This window comes from Gloeophyllum trabeum (genome assembly GCF_000344685.1).
Source record: "Gloeophyllum trabeum ATCC 11539 unplaced genomic scaffold GLOTRscaffold_00008, whole genome shotgun sequence".
NCBI lineage: Eukaryota > Fungi > Basidiomycota > Agaricomycetes > Gloeophyllales > Gloeophyllaceae > Gloeophyllum > Gloeophyllum trabeum.
Window position 1 is genome coordinate 45,935 of NW_006920417.1, and position 16,306 is coordinate 62,240.

The window sequence follows — 16,306 nt, forward strand, 5'->3', positions numbered from 1 at the left end:
GAAGTTCATGTATTTACCTCTGATTCCGCGTCTCGTCGCCTTGTACAGCAATAAGGGGACTGCCGAGAAGATGATGTACCGTGCCTACGAACACAAAACAGAGCCAGGGATGATAAGGGATGTATTTGATGCTTGGGTCTACAGGCGTCTTCTCGGAACACGGGTCAAAGTTGACGGCAAGGAAATACCCTATACATTCTTTGCTGATCCTCGCGATATTGCCCTGGGACTGTCGACTGATGGGTTTGCGCCTTGGCGTCGTAGGAAACTTACTGCATGGCCTATCATCCTATTCAACTACAACTTACCCCCCGAGATCCGATTTCACATTGAGAACATACTTGTCCTCGGAATCATTCCCGGTCCGAAGAAACCCATTGACTATGACTCCTTCCTGTGGCCGGCGATGGAAGAGCTCCTGAGACTCGAAGTGGGTGTCCGGGCATACGATGCCTCCTCGGGTGATACCTTTGCTCTACGGGCTTACCTTATCCTGGCGTTCGGTGATATACCGGCCATGTCCTTGCTCCTCCGCATGAAAGGCCACAATGCTCTGTCCCCTTGTCGAATGTGCAAGATACGGGGGCTTCGTGTGCATGGATCACGAGCTACAACTCACTATGTCCCCCTTGATCGGTCGTGCCATCCAGCTATCCAACACTCCAATACTGCGATACACAAATACAACCCTCACGCTTTACCAATGCGAGAACATGACGAGATGCTTGCACAGGCCCGCGAAGTGCAATTCGCCCGGAGTAACATCGAGTCAGAAGCCCTGGCAAAGGAATACGGGATCAAAGGGGTGCCCGTGATAAGTTATCTCTCGTCGCTATCATTTCCGCATTCATTCCCATATGATTTCATGCATTTGATATGGGAGAATCTCATACCCAATCTTATTCTCCTCTGGACAGGTGACTTCAAGGGTCTAGACGAAGCTCGGGGAAGCTATGAATTCAACGCATCCGTCTGGGATGCAATCGGGGAAGTTACGTCTCGATCTTCGTCCACAATACCCCATACATTTGGACCAAGTCTCGGGAACCCTGCTGTGGATAAGTCACCCTTCACGGCAGAAGCTTGGTCTCTCTGGACGCTTTATGTTGCTCCAGTTCTCTTGCGACGAAAGTTCAGGGAGCAGAAGTACTATACTCATTTTATTGAGCTTGTGAAGATTCTCCGTCTCTGTCTACAGTTTGAATACAGATCTGAAGACATCAAGACAATACGACAAGGCTTCATCCGTTGGGTAGAGAAATACGAGGAGTATGTCTCCACACTCCCTTATCTCGCGCAACGGCTAACTCTGCATCTTCTATAGGATGTATTATCAGTATTCACCAGAACGTCTGCCTACCTGCACGGTAACTGTCCATGCACTGCTGCACATTGCGGACAGCATTGAGCTCGCTGGACCAGTTTGGGCATCGTGGGCCTTCCCGATGGAACGTTATTGCGGACGGCTTCAGCCTGCGATAAAGAGTCGGCGCTTTCCCTGGGCAAGCATAGATCGATTCGTCGTGAATACTGCTCGTCTTACACAGATCAAACTTGTGTACAATATGAGCACAGAGCTTTCACTCAAGCCGCAGGGTATAGCTACAGGTCACTTCTCTGACCCGTTATGTGAGTCTCATCTTGCTTATTGTAAGGGGTATGTTAAGACGGAAATCTTGCAGATCCAACGTGCACACTGTTATATCCACGAACGCAGAAGCGCCTAGACTCGGGGCTTTATGATAAAATCATAGGAGCCCTTGCCACTCGGTTCGGGAAGTCCTCGGCCGTTCTACGTAGCCTTGTCCCAGCTGAAATCGAGCGATGGGGGAAGGTGAAGCGGCTGGACGGCGGTGATACGATGCATGCGAGTTCTCTAGTAAAGCGGACTGCTGATAGCCGTGATATGTCATTTGTTAGGGTAAGATTTCGTCAATTTGGTTGCCCCGCTTTGCTGATATTAGTGCAGTATGAAGTTCTTGTCGATAAGTATGCTCGACAACGCCGAAGGCAGCCGGTGTTTGAGCTGCAGACGTTCTTCGGGGAGCTGCAACACATATTTGTTATCCGACTTGCTCGAAGTGAACCGCTTGGGCTCGAAGCTCCGACGACAATCATTCTCGCAGCCATCAAGACATGCGTTGTCGAAGAAAGCAATCTCGACCTCGATATCTACTATTATTCGCGATTCGGCCGTCTCAACATTGTCGACATAACATGCATACAATGCGTGGTCGGACGCGTTCCGGAAGGGAACAGGTGGGCAATTGTAGATCGTAGTGGTACACTTGCACGCGCTATATATGTCGGAGACGAATAGGAGTGAATATTATCTATTAACTTGGTGATTGTATTGGGTGAATCAGGACCGGGTGATTTTCGAGGTGATTTTCACTATGTACATGCTGCCCGTCTGAGCCTTCATTCAATGCCAGCGAAAATCACCCAAAGACATGGTAATTGTGCGCCGGCGAATTTCCCCCGTCGGATCACCACTACCCATTTGTAACCCATACACTGGGTGAATCACAAATTTCAACCGCTCACATAGTGAATTTACCCGTGTCCGGGCTCCACAGTGTATGTGGGACTCCTTCAGTACAGATCTGGCTTCAAGTTCGACGTACATATGCTCATAGCCTCGCCAGTGGGAAGGCAAGGAACGAAGGTAAAGGCGAAAAGATTATGGAACTGCCAGTGCAACCTTACACCCAGGTGAGTCATGAGCATTCACCAATCAGCTGATAGTTTACCAGCTGAGATGTCAGAGTAACAAGGTACGTTGAAAGCGCATGAGAGTCTCGGCTTGATTGCCTTCAGGTGGCACCTCAGGCTTCCGCACACTGCTTTGTGGATCGCCATAAAACCGAGACTAACGAGTGCTCAAGCCCGTGCACCTATCCACCCCGCGGGTCTTGCCTGACGGTATGATTTTTTCCTCTCCAGTGGGCATATCGTTAGCTCCAAGCCGAGTCACCGTATTACTCTCTATGCAGACCCACAGTTTCTAAGAATACCGGGTTTTTACTCTGTTAGACAGTAAACTCCCACTGCCACCCGCAAGCTTTGCACCCTCGAAGAAGGCTATCATGCTGTCTGTATTTTTGGCTATGCCCGAGCTCCTGTCGGTATATGAAAAGGCGAGGCAAAGGCATCCGGTGAGTTTGCTTGTTTTTGTGCGATAGAATGTCCTTACTCAGGTTACCGTTGCTGTTCGTCACGGCTGCTGGGGTGCATATATCTATGACAAATCCCAATCCGCCCGTATCCCTGGATGAAACGCAGAAGTACTCGGTGACGCAACGCCGCCGCCCAAGCCAATTCGTTTTATGGTGGCCGAGGATGCTGAAGGTAGCTGCGTTCTCCAATGCGTAGTGCGCCCATTTGCTTACGCGTGTTGTAGACTGCTGTATGGATTGGGACTCTCTGTGAAGGAGCCGTCATCATAAGCAACCACTTTCCTTCGTCACCGATCTCGGGAAATATCCTTGCCGCCTTACTAGTCGGACCCAGGTCAAGGATTGTCGACATATCTGCCACGCCTGCTGCCATTTCAGGTAGCCTTTTAGCAGCATTTGGTGGTTATGTCCGCTACCAGTGCTACCGACATCTGGGGCGTCTTTTCACCTATCAATTGAGCATCAGAGATTCCCATCAATTGGTGACATCGGGTCCGTACTCAGTGGTTCGACACCCAGGATACATTGGCGGTGTCATTGGCACCGTAGGTGCCGTTATATGCCTCTCAGGACCGGGGTCCTGGATGAAAGAATGTGGTATTTTGGATACGGCCCTGGGCAAGGTCATTTTGGGTGCTATGGCTGGCACTGTCGGAGCGCTTGTAGCATTCTCTGTTCACCGCTCCGGAGTGGAGGATCGGATCCTTAGACAGGAATTTGGGGAGAGCTGGGATAAGTGGGCGAGCAATGCAAAATACAGGCTGCTGCCTTTCATTTATTAAATCGCACAGGTAAGGCCTTGTTCCTGAATGTTGAGAGTCTGATATAATTCTGTCAGGGATTTAAGTGCGGTCCTGCGCCTTGAACGCAGCCGTTATAGTTGCCGACTAGGTTCAGGTACCGCATACAGAGTCGACGCAATACTGGACGAGATATGTTTATATGCCGTATATGTATGCTTATGCACGTTCCCAATCTTCCTTAACTACGTGCGTGGAATCACGCTCATTTGTTATCGGGAATCACGGTTCTTGCGAAGACCCCGTATCGCGGAGTTCGCGCATTCACTGGTGTCCGCAGGTTGGCTGCTGCAAATTAAGCTATCGCGGCATTCAGTATTCTCACTCGGCACGGAATATGCGAGAATAGTGACTCGTAAGTTCTCGTCCTCGACTTGCCAATCCCAGATAGGATTTACTTAATGACACGAACCTTAGAAGGGACTCGGATGCTTCTTATTCCCTTCGCGTCGGTGAGTTCTCAGCGAAGTGTTCCTTCTGCTGTCAGGTGTGCTGAAAAATGCCGTATTTATGGATTCGCGACAACAAAGTGATATAGACCGCGACGGCCCGGTGCTGTCGACGTTGCGAGAGAAGGATAGCACTTCAATCCCATGACGTGAGACTGATGTGCCACAGCATGTGAGCATTCTCGAGAAGTCATGATCGCGAGGAACATGCATTCCGAGACATATAAAAGCCACCGGCACGAATTGCCTCCAACCACATCCACGAGGATATGTCTATCTACAGGATACCTTTGCTCTTGGGCACTATAGCAGGGTTACACGTCTCTCTGACTAATCCCAACCCTCCCGTACCGAAAGATGAAACTGTTCCCGAGCCTTCCATCACCCCGAAGGGAAACATTGTGCTGTATTGGCCTACCTTTATGAAGGTGAGTATACACAATTTGAGCTGGTTCTGTCTAATCACCTTTTTTTAATTGTTCGACAGTACTCGTATTGGGCCCTCGGTCTTTCCGAGACAGCCGTAATCTTGGCTAGCCAGTTCCCGCGTCCACCGCTAACAGAACGGTTACTGTCCTCCTTGGTAGTCAGACCATCGTCCCACATCTCAGCGGTGCAGGTCACTCCGCATTTCTTGGCCGGCCTCTTCCTTGCGACAGCCGGTACTATCTTACGGGTAGAGTGTTATCGCACACTTGGAAGGCTATTCACGTACCAAGTGAGCATCCGGAAAGAGCATCAATTGGTCACGAGCGGACCATATTCCCTCGTACGACATCCGGCGTATACCGCAGGTTGGCTGGTTTACAGCGGGGTGAACCTATGCATGTTCGGCCCGGGTTCTTGGTTGAGGGAGTGCGGATGGCTGGACACGGTAATGGGGCAAACACTTCTGGGCACCGTCATCGCTGTGGGGTTCATCGTTTCCGGATTCATGATCTACCGGACCAGGTTGGAAGATGTCCTGTTAAAGAACCAGTTCGGGGAGCAATGGGACGCATGGGCGAGGAGAGTCCCGTATAGATTGATACCCTTTATCTACTGAGGTGAGATAGGCAAATTATATTGATGAATACCTTCTCCCTCATCCATTTAAGACAGTTGCTCGTCTACTAAGTCTTATTTAGGAGGCGCAGTATCAAGCCTATCCCTCGTGCACTCCCTGCTAGGGCGGCCTGTCTGCACGAGCTAAACGCTAGATGATCCATCATGCTACCTTCGACAGTCACGAAAGTGGATCCTGTGCTTACGAGTCGACCACTTTACCTTGTAGATTTAGGGAGGCACTATGCGGCAGGCAGGTCTGCATGATCGAGTGAGGTCCATGTCTAATTCACCAGTTGTGTGCCAGTGTATATCGCTAGTCTTTGTGGTCATGTTCCATGGACATTGTATACAACATCTATCCCGGTCAAACTGATTGCTTCGACTTCCAGTCAGCGATCCCAGGTTATCGGTATCAGACTTGGGGGCGTCTCAGCCTGTCTCAGCCTCCTGCCACTTACGATCGGCTGAGAGCGGCATGGCGAGACTAGTTCACGTCATTATCTGCGGTCAATTTGCAATTTATCAAGTAACCGGTCGTCTTGTAGTCCGAGTCGTGTTCTCTGCTATGCGGTCACCGCTGCCATGCAGTCGCCGACGCTAGCTCTTCGTTCTGGTCTCCCTCCAAGCAGCGGTTGCTCTAGATCTGGGAACGAATTCTTTATTCGGGAGCTCTGTAAAGGTTTGCGCTCAGCAGGCTTTCAGGTTATGGACATTATCCATACGTTTGTTGAGGGTAATTCATTGAGTAGTACTGAAAATTTGTATTGGTGGCAACGTCCCGGAAACCGTTACGTTCTCCGTTGCTAACTTCAAAAGCAACGGATGCCACAGAGCACATGCATCTACATACACAAGTAACTGTGGACCGCCGGAGGCCATCCCGAAGACCCAAAGTGGCCATGACTGGGATTTTCTGAGGCAACGAAGCCCCCGTTAGCTGTGACAAGATTTAGCAACACAACGGATTCCCGAGGCCCGTTAAGTATGGGTTACCGTTGCCACCATACAGATCTTTACAGAGTATCATGGCAAGAGAACTGCCTGACGTTAACGTTGCTTCTCGCGGCGTGATCAAACGCGCATGCGTTTGTACAAACATTTTCACTGAGGACGGAATAAACACGGCATATATAGAGACAATGGCATGAAGTTGAATATGCGCTGCCAGCCACGAGCCTTGACACGCCTCAAGCCTGCCATCATGGTGATTTTACGATTAGCCGTTCTCAGTCCTGAGTTTGCCCTTAAATCGACAAAGTGCGGTACGATCTTGGTCCTGAAGGCGGCAAGCTGGAGCCATAGTCCAGCACCGATTTGGGCGATTGGCTGGTCGAGGCGAAGTTATCTACGCGATCACCACGTTTCAATAGCATCTTCTAACTGCCTAGAGCTTCTAGCGTCGCGTACGTTGTGAGGACATAATAATGAGTTTTAATTGCCACAGATATATACGCAAGGCGACTCGCAGGCCGATTCGTCACCCATCCCTCTACCAGCCTTGGTTCTGTACCCACCTACAGGAGCTTCCGGATCTTCGAAGATGTTCGGAACCACAAACGTTTGGAAGATACCCTTTCTCGCGAGTGCAGCACTCGCCTTCCATGTGGCTGCCACGTCTCCGAATCCGGTGCCATCCTCGAAGGAGAGGCAAAGAGCTATGTCCGAACGTGGGTGGGGGAGGGCGGTCATGCAGGTTGTTCCTATAGCCTACAAGGCAAGTTCATGAGTACCACATGTGGTCAGACGATTCCAGGAGACTGAAGGATTTGTTGCACTCAAGATGTCATTTTGGGCGGCATGCCTATCCGAAGCCGCCGTGATACTTGCCTCGCAGTATCCGTCATCAGCGACAGCACGCTGGATATTGTATAACTTGATGCCGACTGGCACGTTGTCCTTGGATCGTATCGCGATGACGCCTACCTTCCTTGTAGGATGGGCATGTACGGTTGTAGGCGGCCTGGGCAGGCTTTGGTGCTACCGCACAATGGGGCGTCAGTTCACGTTCGAGCTCAGTATCCGGGACGACCACCAGCTGGTCACCTCTGGCCCATACGCGTTCGTCCGACATCCCAGCTATACCGCAACATTTTTTGCCCTGGCAGGGACGTTTGTTCATTTCGGCCGGGGATCGTGGATGACGGAGTACGGCGTTACGAGCACCTGGTTCGGACGGATATGCGCAGGGATTTGGGGAAGCAATGCATCTTTTCTAGCATGCCTGCTTTTGTACAGAACTCGGACGGAGGACGAGATGCTGCGAGCTCAGTTTGGAAGGACATGGGAGGACTGGGCGAGCAGAGTACCTTACCGCTTACTACCGTATGTATACTGAATCCGAGTGGGGGTCGGGTCACGGACTAGGGCCTATGATGATGGACATGATCATGATCGAGGAGTGCGGCGAATGTAGCGGTGTGATGTCTCTTTAACACAGACAGATGATGGATAATAATGGCGCCTTGGTCTCGTCTGTGATTCCTGCTGCCGTGGGGAGACCAAACATAACAGAACGATTCTGGAGCAGTCATGCCAGGCAGCAAGGTATCGGCGTCAGTGTCAGAACTTGGTTTAGGCTCAGCTGTGTATACCCATGGCAGCATCGACATGAAGTGAGACTAGCAGATCCGCACCAACTCTGAACCTCAGCAGAGTATATGGATGAGAAACCCATATCGGGAGGCAACTGTGGGCCCGTTCTCAGCCTGCAATCTATCATCCAGTTTCCTTAGACAAGGACGTCTCGTGCAGCGAGATCAACGCCCGTGACGGCAAATCCAAAGCAGAAGGCGGACTCTAACGGAAGGCAAGATGATCACCGTAGACAAGAGCGATTCTGTAGCGATGCCTTGACATTTTCTGTCGGGGACAGTGCGCGCCTCGGACCACACCGTGGGGGCGATTAAATCCGAGAAAAGACCGCCACATATCCTGAAGAGTCTCAGTCAGCATGGGAGCTGAGTTGGGCAGAGTCCAGCATGCTCTGGCAGTTTTGCACGACAATTTGGCCGCCGCCGCAGCATGACGAGGTGGTGGCAGCCATGGATAGACGACTCAGCCGCAGCGTCAACTCAGCGAATGCCAGCCGGCGGCACCTGGGCGCAGTGAGGACTCCAACAAGTATCACGTTTGCCATTTCCCTGCGCATGGGTATACCGTTCATATTTTTGGCGGGTATAAAACCCACTTGATCGGGAATGTAACCGCTCGTCTCCAGCAGCCACACGTCCTGTGATTGTCAAGGTGTCTTCCGTTCGTCTGTACCCTAACCTCGGCGGATTGACTGATCTGGCATGGCTCGGGCAGACGAAGCTGAGGTTGAGCAGCAAACCTCCGGCCCTTTACCGCGAGATGAAGTCGATATCAAGCGGGAACACTCGGCAGGCAGCGAAGAAACGATAGCCAGAAGGGAGGGCAACCCGGAGGGGCTTGATTCTGTAGGGAAGAAGGAAGAAGGTTCAGATGTAGAAGCGGCCCCTGTCACTTCCTCTGCGCCTGCGCCCTTACCAGATGGAGGATATGGATGGGTCGTGGTGGCGAGTGTGTTCTGGGTGAATGCCTTTACTTGGGGTGTGAATGCGGTGAGTTGCCAACTCGCTTTCGATAGGTCGAACACCAGTAACGAACTTATATTCAGTCCTTCTCCATCTACCTCTCCTATTACTTGAGCAATGATATCTTCCCTGGCGCTACCAACCTGGACTACGCTTTTATCGGGGGTCTTTCAATTGCCCTGGCACTCTTCATAGCACCTCTTGCAACATATCTCAACCGTCGATACTCATTCCGTACCACGATGCTTATCGGCGTTGCACTCCAGGTCGGCGGACTCATTGCAGCGTCCTTCACCAAAGAAATATGGCAATTGTTCCTCAGCCAAGGTGTCGCCTGCGGCACAGGCATGGGCTTCATCTTCGTCGCCTGTTTCGGCATCCCGTCCCAATGGTTTCACCGCCGGAGGGGTATGGCGAACGGCGTAGTCACTGCTGGCTCCGGGATTGGAGGCATCATCTGGTCTCTAGGGACCAACGCCATCATCCGCAACCTCGGGCTGCCATGGGCCTTCCGAATTACAGCAATCTGCTGCTTTGCCGTGAACACGACCGCCGCATTCCTCATCCGAGATCGCAACAAGCACATCCGCCCGAACCAGCGGGCGTTTGACCTCAAGATCTTGGTGAGGCCGGAGTACATCCTGGTCATGCTTTGGGGTGTGTTCAGCATGCTGGGGTACATCGTGCTTTTGTATTCTTTGCCGGCGTATGCGGTTGCGCAGGGGATGACGAGCGAGCAGGGGTCTATCGTCGGTGCTATGCTGAGCCTGGGCATCACGTTTGGTCGGCCGCTCGTTGGAATAGGGTCTGACTGGACCGGGAGAATCAACATGGCAGGCGGAGCCACCCTGTTCTGTGCACTCACCGTGTTTGCGATCTGGATTCCGGCAAAGACTTTCGGCGTCTTGGTCTTCTTCGCCATCATAAACGGCGCTGTCTGCGGCACATTCTGGACGGTGAGGGATCCTCACCTTCTTTCGTGGCCGAATATAACTGAATCGGCTGTACAATTCCTAGTGCGCAGGCTCCGTTTCCGCCGAAGTGGTCGGCCTCGTCGACCTCCCCTCCGCGCTCTCCCTCCTCTGGCTCTCCGTCGTCCCCCCATGCATCTTCAGCGAGCCCATCGGGCTCGAGCTGCGGCACGGCAGCGGGCCCGCCAGCTACCTCTCCGCGCAGATCTACGTCGGCGTCATGTACGTCGCCGCCGGCGCCTGCATGTTCATGGTGCGCGCGTGGAAGATCTCGCATACGCTGAAGGAGAGCGGCGGGCACGCGGGTCCGCGAGATCCGGCTTCGTGGATAAGGCTGATGATTGGGCCTGGGAAGGTGTAGGATCGATACTAGCACGGGGCTTAAAGTTGAAGGGAGACCGACGCACTTCTCGCGTGGGGCGGGGCGATGCGCTGTAGGATACGTACCAGGTGACATTGGATCTTGAATAGAGGATGGATCACACATTTGACGAGTATTCTTGGAGGAAACGGCTCCGTAGACGTCGTAACTTATTATCATTCACGTTATAATACGGTGCTTACGATATTCCATATTGCCTCTAGACTCCATCTTCTTGGTTAGCGCCATAAATTGGTTGACTGTCTGCTAATGCCAAGCACATTATCGAGTCAGATTTCCGCAATTGGGGTTAGTGTGCGTACCCAACAACTCTGGTTGGCAGCGCCCCGGGTACGAAATACATCCTATGCAGTCTACCCGACGTCAGACTTCACTGTGAGCTTACGAACGGCATGGAATCGGAACTGAATTTACAGTCGTCACAGCAAGGGCCACTGTTACCCATCTTCAAACTCGTCCTCGGAGCGCCCGCCACGCCACCCTCCCGCGGTGATCTCTCAGTCACATTGTCAACGATGGAATCGAGTGGCGCCCCGATCGCCCGACGCGACAGCCAGCACCGCCGCCACGACGCCACCGATCCTGACAGAACTAGCTCACCCAGTCTAACTGCGGACAATTCACAACATGCTGTACACCAAAACGTTGGATATACTGTACAACAAAGACTCCGTATTTATGCTAATCATCTACGTCGACAAAGTCGTGAATGCATGTACAATATCCTACACCGCGTTATCTGTCCATTTCCGTCCAAGAGAGCAGTCCATTATCACAACTTCCCCTTCAACCACCGAGCGGCCCCGGATACTCCCTGACGAAGTCAGTTCGTGGTCGCATCCGTCCACGGCGTGTTCGCGATCCCGACTTGCGAGTTGGTCGTATCATAAACCGAGTAGAACCGCTGCAAGAACCCGAACCCGTCGATAAAGTCGAGGCCGCTGCCGCTCATGCTCCCAAGGTCGCTCACGATCAGGTAGATCTTGCCCTCCTCGCCGCCGATCGTGCTGTTCAGGTTGCGCGGCCAGATCTGCGCGTTCGGCGTCAGCTCAAACGTCGTCCCGCCGAGGTTGAAGTACAGGGACTGCAGGTTGTTGAACTGCGACTCGCTGAGGGTCAACAGGCCGGTGGATCTGCAAAACAAATCGAACGAGTGAGCGGACTGTCAAGCGCGTGCTGAGGATGGTACCACGCACTGGTCCAAGGTAGCACCAGTAGCCTTCTGGTAGGCCTGGAACGCATCCGTCGCGATCAACAACAGCGTCGTGCCAGTGTCCACAATCCCGCTGGCCCCGCTCAACAAGCTCGTGCCGCTTTGTCCGTACGTCACGTCCTGGTCGATGCCCCAGTACTGCGACGCGGGGCTCGTGCTCGTAATGGGCACGTACGTGATCTCGCCCGTGTACTTGGACGAGTCGACGCCGCCGAAGGTCAGCTCGCCGTTGGCGGCGTTGGCCTCGGTAGTGGGCTCGTACGAGATCCCGATCGACTCGGTGGCGATCGTACCCTGCGCGTAGAGGTTGTCCGTGACGGTAGGAACAGACGACTCGCCCGAGACGGTAGTCGAGGTGAGGTCGACGGGGCCTATGCTACATCGCGTGTATATGTGAGTATATGCGACCGTGAATGTTAGGGACGACTGTATGCACGAACCCGAGGATACCGTCCACGTCAGAGAAACCCTGAGCGGTGCTCGCAACACCGATAGACTGATTCTGGATCACGAGCCCCTCTGCGAGGGTGACAGTGTCCGTGTCTGCGACGTGGCGTAAGCTGAGTCCATCATCGCGAGGAGAACCTCGGCTCACATTCAGTACCGGAGAACGAGCCAGAGCCGTAGCTGACGTTGACACTCTTGCCGGTGCTGTGGCTCGTGCTGGTCTTGACGTACTTCTCGCCGGCGCCGACCCAGGTGTTGGACGAGCCGGTATCGATGAGAAGCGTATACTGGGTGGCGGGGCTCCCCACGCCGACCGACGCAGTGTAGGTCACACCTAGAACACCCGATAAGCACCCACGATCCTACGCAGGCATGTATACACTTACCAGCGTCAGTGACGTCGATGGAAGAATCGTTACCGCCAGAGGACGGGGCGGTCCCGCTGCCTCCGCCGGTGCCGGAGCCGGTGCCAGAGCCCCCAGTGCTGCCGCCGGAGCCGTGGCCGTGGCCCCTCCTACGGCGGCGCGCCTCGTGGAAGGCGGCGGGGCCGTGGGGGTGGAGCCCCGCGAGGAACTTCTGGGCGCGGGCCTTGTCGCGGGCGACGATCTCCTTTGCGTGGAGGCCGCGCAGGCGGGTGGTGAAGGGGACGGTGCGGATGGCGACGCTGGACATGCTGTGAGTGGTAAGTAGGTAAGAGGAGAGGAGGAAAGGGGAGGGGTGTTATATAGGGCGGGGGACGTGATTATGCAGCGTAGGCGTCATCCTGGATGTGAAGATGTAATTGAACTGAGCGGTGCGGGGAGCATGAAGGGAAGAGAAGAGAAGCCCGGGGTCGGGACGGGCGTGTGCCTGCTGCTGCGAGGCTATGCGTCATCGGAACCAAATCCACCTTGAAAGCTTACTGCAGGGCGTCCATGCGACCGGCATTGTCCACGGGTGTATGGATGTGGTGAGGAAATGTGACTGGAAATGGATTTCTGGGGAGATGGCATGGTGCCGCAATACTTGAGAAAAATCATCTCAGATTGGCGATTGCAATAATAGCTCGCAGGCCATCTCAGTGGTAGCAGACCAGGCGCGACGGAGCTTCAGCCTGACTCTGCAATGGAAGTCGACGCAAACAAGCCCCAGCAATACAGATCGGACGCGAGCAGCCCAGGAGCCCGTCCTTTGCGTGAAGAAAGGCCTTATCGCAAGAGCAGCACACGTCCGTCCGTCCGAAGGCGGCTGTCGTTCGCTTTTGCTACTTCGCCCTCCGATAAACACGACCAAATACGCCCATATCAGGCAGGTAAATCACGTGAGCCGGGCCTCGGGTGTCGACTACCAAATTGAGAATACACTAATGTAAATCTGCCTTGCTGTGCAGTACATAATTACTATATAGCGCGGCATCTTTGTTCCCTCGTAGTCTAATGGTTAAAGCGTTAGTCATTTGTGTTGTGGACGAGAGTTCAAGGCGCGGTGGTGCATTTTATATTTATGTATCTTTTTCTGTCTAACATTGTCGAGAGTCCATCAGACTACGCTCATTTCTCTTAGATGTAGAAGCAGCAAATTTTTTTGAATAGTTTATTTCTCCTCCCTAGAGCTCATTTGTAGCCACTATTTACTTAGGACTGCTATACGCGGGAAAGCCCTCAGGCGGCGCCGGCGGCGCGGGAGGTCACCTGACTTACCTACCGCATTAGGTGTTGTTTGGTTGTGTTGATCGGAGGGCGAAGTAAGTCCAACTGCTGTCGTTGTGGTTCGTCGCCCGATGGGATCTCCCCAAAACGATCAAGCCATCCCATTTTGGGCCGCGTGCTTACTTTCTGGGTGACGTCAGGGCTGTGAGCGGCTCCGAGGAAGCCACACTTTCTGAACAACTGTGAGGGAAGAGTGCAGACTGTGACTGAACGGGCCATGCAAAGGCACATGGATACTTCTACACCGTTATATCCCGAGACGTCAGCTAGCCTATGGTTCGGATCGCGACTTCTCACTCTTTGTCCGCCTCTCCATGGCATCCATCGCAAAGGGGCGGAGCTACTGCGGACATGCACACGACCTCCTCTTCGAATTCCTGCCGGCGGAATAGCCAAAGGCAATGGGTATTCCATTCATGTATGCTTGGGCTGCAGGTAAGCAGATACGAGGAGGCCATGGCCATTCAAGTTGCCTCTTACTCGGCCCCCGCTCCACCGATAATCACGTCCACTTATGGGCGCCACAACGCCTGATGTCCCTCCTTATCACCCCGAACCGGAAGCAGACTTGCCCTGCGCGCTTCGCCGTCGCCAGATCTGTCGCTCGTCCATCTATCTCCCCCGCGCGTTCTCAAACGATCGCTGACGTCGGCGCTCGATCGTCATCCAGCTCGTGGGTAGAACCTCGAATAGTCGAACTCGTCACGCAGCCAAGAAAGGATCCCGCGGCCCCGAGTGCCAGGTGCGAAAGGCTTTGTCAAGTCCAAACTGGAATGGAAGATGACGCAAGCCTCGTAATCCCAGGGATCTACCAACAGTTTCGTATTATCGTCCTGACATATGCATAACCTTCGAGTCGGGTGCTGACCGGAGATGTGGCCATAACAATGCAATTCTCAAGCCCCCGGGGATACAAGTACCAACACCCCCTCCCTTCCTTGAATACAAAGTCACCCTTCCCCAACAATGTCCTCCCCCGTCGTGGTCGACTCCTCCATCCGCTTCACCGCCCACCTCAAGGGCCTCCACGCAAAGGACATCCTCGCGCGCGACCAGGCCCGAGCCCACAAGTTCCTCGCGGGGCTCCACCCCCACGGCCCCGCCGCCTTCCACGAGGCGCGCAGGGCCCGCCGGCACCACCATGCACACCACCATCACCAAGACGCCGACGTGGCCGCGCAGACCATGGGCGCCGCCAGCAACAGCGGGAAAAGCATCGACGTGACCGACGCAGGCAAGCATGACGCCCCGCAAGGCGACCTGTGGGAGGGTGCTGACGATATGCAATTATAGCCGTGGAGTACTCGACCAGCGTGGGCGTCGGGACGCCCCCGGCGCAGTACGACCTCCTCATTGATACGGGATCGTCGAACACCTGGCTCGGCGCCAAGAAGAAGTACGTCAAGACCAGCTCCAGCCACAGCACCGGCAAGAAAGTGGTATGTCCTCTTCACCGGGCGCATACATCCACTCTAATGGGCTCACGCTCTGCATTGTGTTCAGACGGTCTCGTACGGCACCGGGTCGTTCACCGGTACCGAATGTACGTGCACCCATCCGCAATTAACGAGTCGCAGGAGACCTGACAGGTTGCATGTGCTGCAGACACCGACACCGTTACCCTCGCCCCGAACCTCGTCATCCAGAACCAGTCTATCGGCGTCGCCAGCAGCACGCAAGACTTTAACGACGTCGACGGCATTCTTGGGTGCGTCTCCCTAGCCTTCCCCTTCTCTTTCCACTGCTGACCTCCACCGATGATAGCATCGGCCCCGTCGACCTCACCGAGGGCACCGTCGCGGGCAATGCCCCCGTCCCCACCGTCACCGACAACCTCTACGCGCAAGGCAGCATCACCACCGAGTCCATCGGCATCTCCTTCGAGCCGACGACGGGCACGAACGTCGCGAACGGCACCATGACCTTTGGCGGCGTCGACTCGTCCAAGTACACGGGCGAGATCACGTACGTGCCGATCACGCGCACGAGCCCGGCTTCGCAGTACTGGGGCATCGACCAGGATCTGACGTACGGGAAGAGCGGGGCGAAGCTGTTGAGCGGCGCGCCGGGGATCGTGGATACGGGCACGACGCTGCTGTTGATCGCGACGGACGCGTTCGAGGCGTACCAAAAGGCCACCGGTGCGACCATGGACCAGTCAGTCCGCCCCATGCATGTCCGCGCACTCCTCTCATTCCTTCACTTTCTTCCCACAGGTCCACCGGCCTGCTGACCCTCACCGAGTCGCAGTTCACCAAGCTGCAGTCGCTGTACTTTGCGATCGGCGGCACGACCTTTGAGCTGACGCCGAACGCGCAGATCTGGCCGCGCAGTCTGAACAGCACGATCGGCGGCGAGGAGGGCAAGATCTACCTCGTCACGAGCGACCTCGGGAGCCCGAGCGGCAGCGGGCTCGACTTTATCGACGGGTTTGCGTTCTTGCAGCGCTTTTACTCGGTCTATGATACGACCAACTCGCAAGTCGGGATTGCGAACACGCCGTGGACGGATGCGACTACGAATTAACTTCGGATAGAGAGAGGGGCGTCGAATTGTACTAGTTATTCCTGGACTTG

General features: G+C 54.3%; 5 protein-coding genes across 5 annotated transcripts; 4 read left to right on the forward strand and 1 right to left on the reverse strand.

The window, feature by feature from the left end:
• Nucleotides 1-3,186: 3,186 nt before the first annotated feature.
• Nucleotides 3,187-5,473, forward strand: GLOTRDRAFT_76881 (uncharacterized protein; the record flags this gene model as incomplete). The annotated part of the gene is made up of 2 exons (XM_007868521.1): nt 3,187-3,351; nt 4,916-5,473. The coding sequence occupies 2 exons, from the start codon at nt 3,187-3,189 to the stop codon at nt 5,471-5,473; spliced, it is 723 nt and encodes a 240-aa protein (XP_007866712.1).
• A 1,782-nt stretch (nt 5,474-7,255) lies between these two features.
• On the forward strand, nt 7,256-7,810 carry GLOTRDRAFT_43578 (uncharacterized protein; the record flags this gene model as incomplete). The annotated part of the gene is made up of 1 exon (XM_007868502.1): nt 7,256-7,810. One exon carries the CDS (start codon nt 7,256-7,258, stop codon nt 7,808-7,810), a length of 555 nt encoding a protein of 184 aa, XP_007866693.1.
• A 950-nt stretch (nt 7,811-8,760) lies between these two features.
• GLOTRDRAFT_76886 (MFS general substrate transporter) lies at nt 8,761-10,649 on the forward strand. Its single transcript, XM_007868522.1, has 3 exons — nt 8,761-9,056; nt 9,113-9,985; nt 10,047-10,649. Exons 1-3 carry the CDS (start codon nt 8,769-8,771, stop codon nt 10,359-10,361), a joined length of 1,476 nt encoding a protein of 491 aa, XP_007866713.1. The 5' UTR covers nt 8,761-8,768; the 3' UTR covers nt 10,362-10,649.
• A 342-nt stretch (nt 10,650-10,991) lies between these two features.
• Nucleotides 10,992-13,253, reverse strand: GLOTRDRAFT_121577 (acid protease). Its single transcript, XM_007868523.1, has 5 exons — nt 12,429-13,253; nt 12,191-12,376; nt 12,036-12,138; nt 11,579-11,971; nt 10,992-11,515 (listed from the first exon to the last, which is right to left on the reverse strand). Exons 1-5 carry the CDS (start codon nt 12,712-12,714, stop codon nt 11,206-11,208), a joined length of 1,278 nt encoding a protein of 425 aa, XP_007866714.1. The 5' UTR covers nt 12,715-13,253; the 3' UTR covers nt 10,992-11,205.
• Nucleotides 13,254-14,531: 1,278 nt separating this feature from the next.
• GLOTRDRAFT_76891 (family A1 protease) lies at nt 14,532-16,256 on the forward strand (the record flags this gene model as incomplete). Its single annotated transcript, XM_007868524.1, has 6 exons — nt 14,532-14,964; nt 15,024-15,169; nt 15,234-15,273; nt 15,336-15,438; nt 15,495-15,887; nt 15,947-16,256. The coding sequence occupies exons 1-6, from the start codon at nt 14,697-14,699 to the stop codon at nt 16,254-16,256; spliced, it is 1,260 nt and encodes a 419-aa protein (XP_007866715.1). The 5' UTR covers nt 14,532-14,696.
• Between the last annotated feature and the right edge of the window lie 50 nt (nt 16,257-16,306).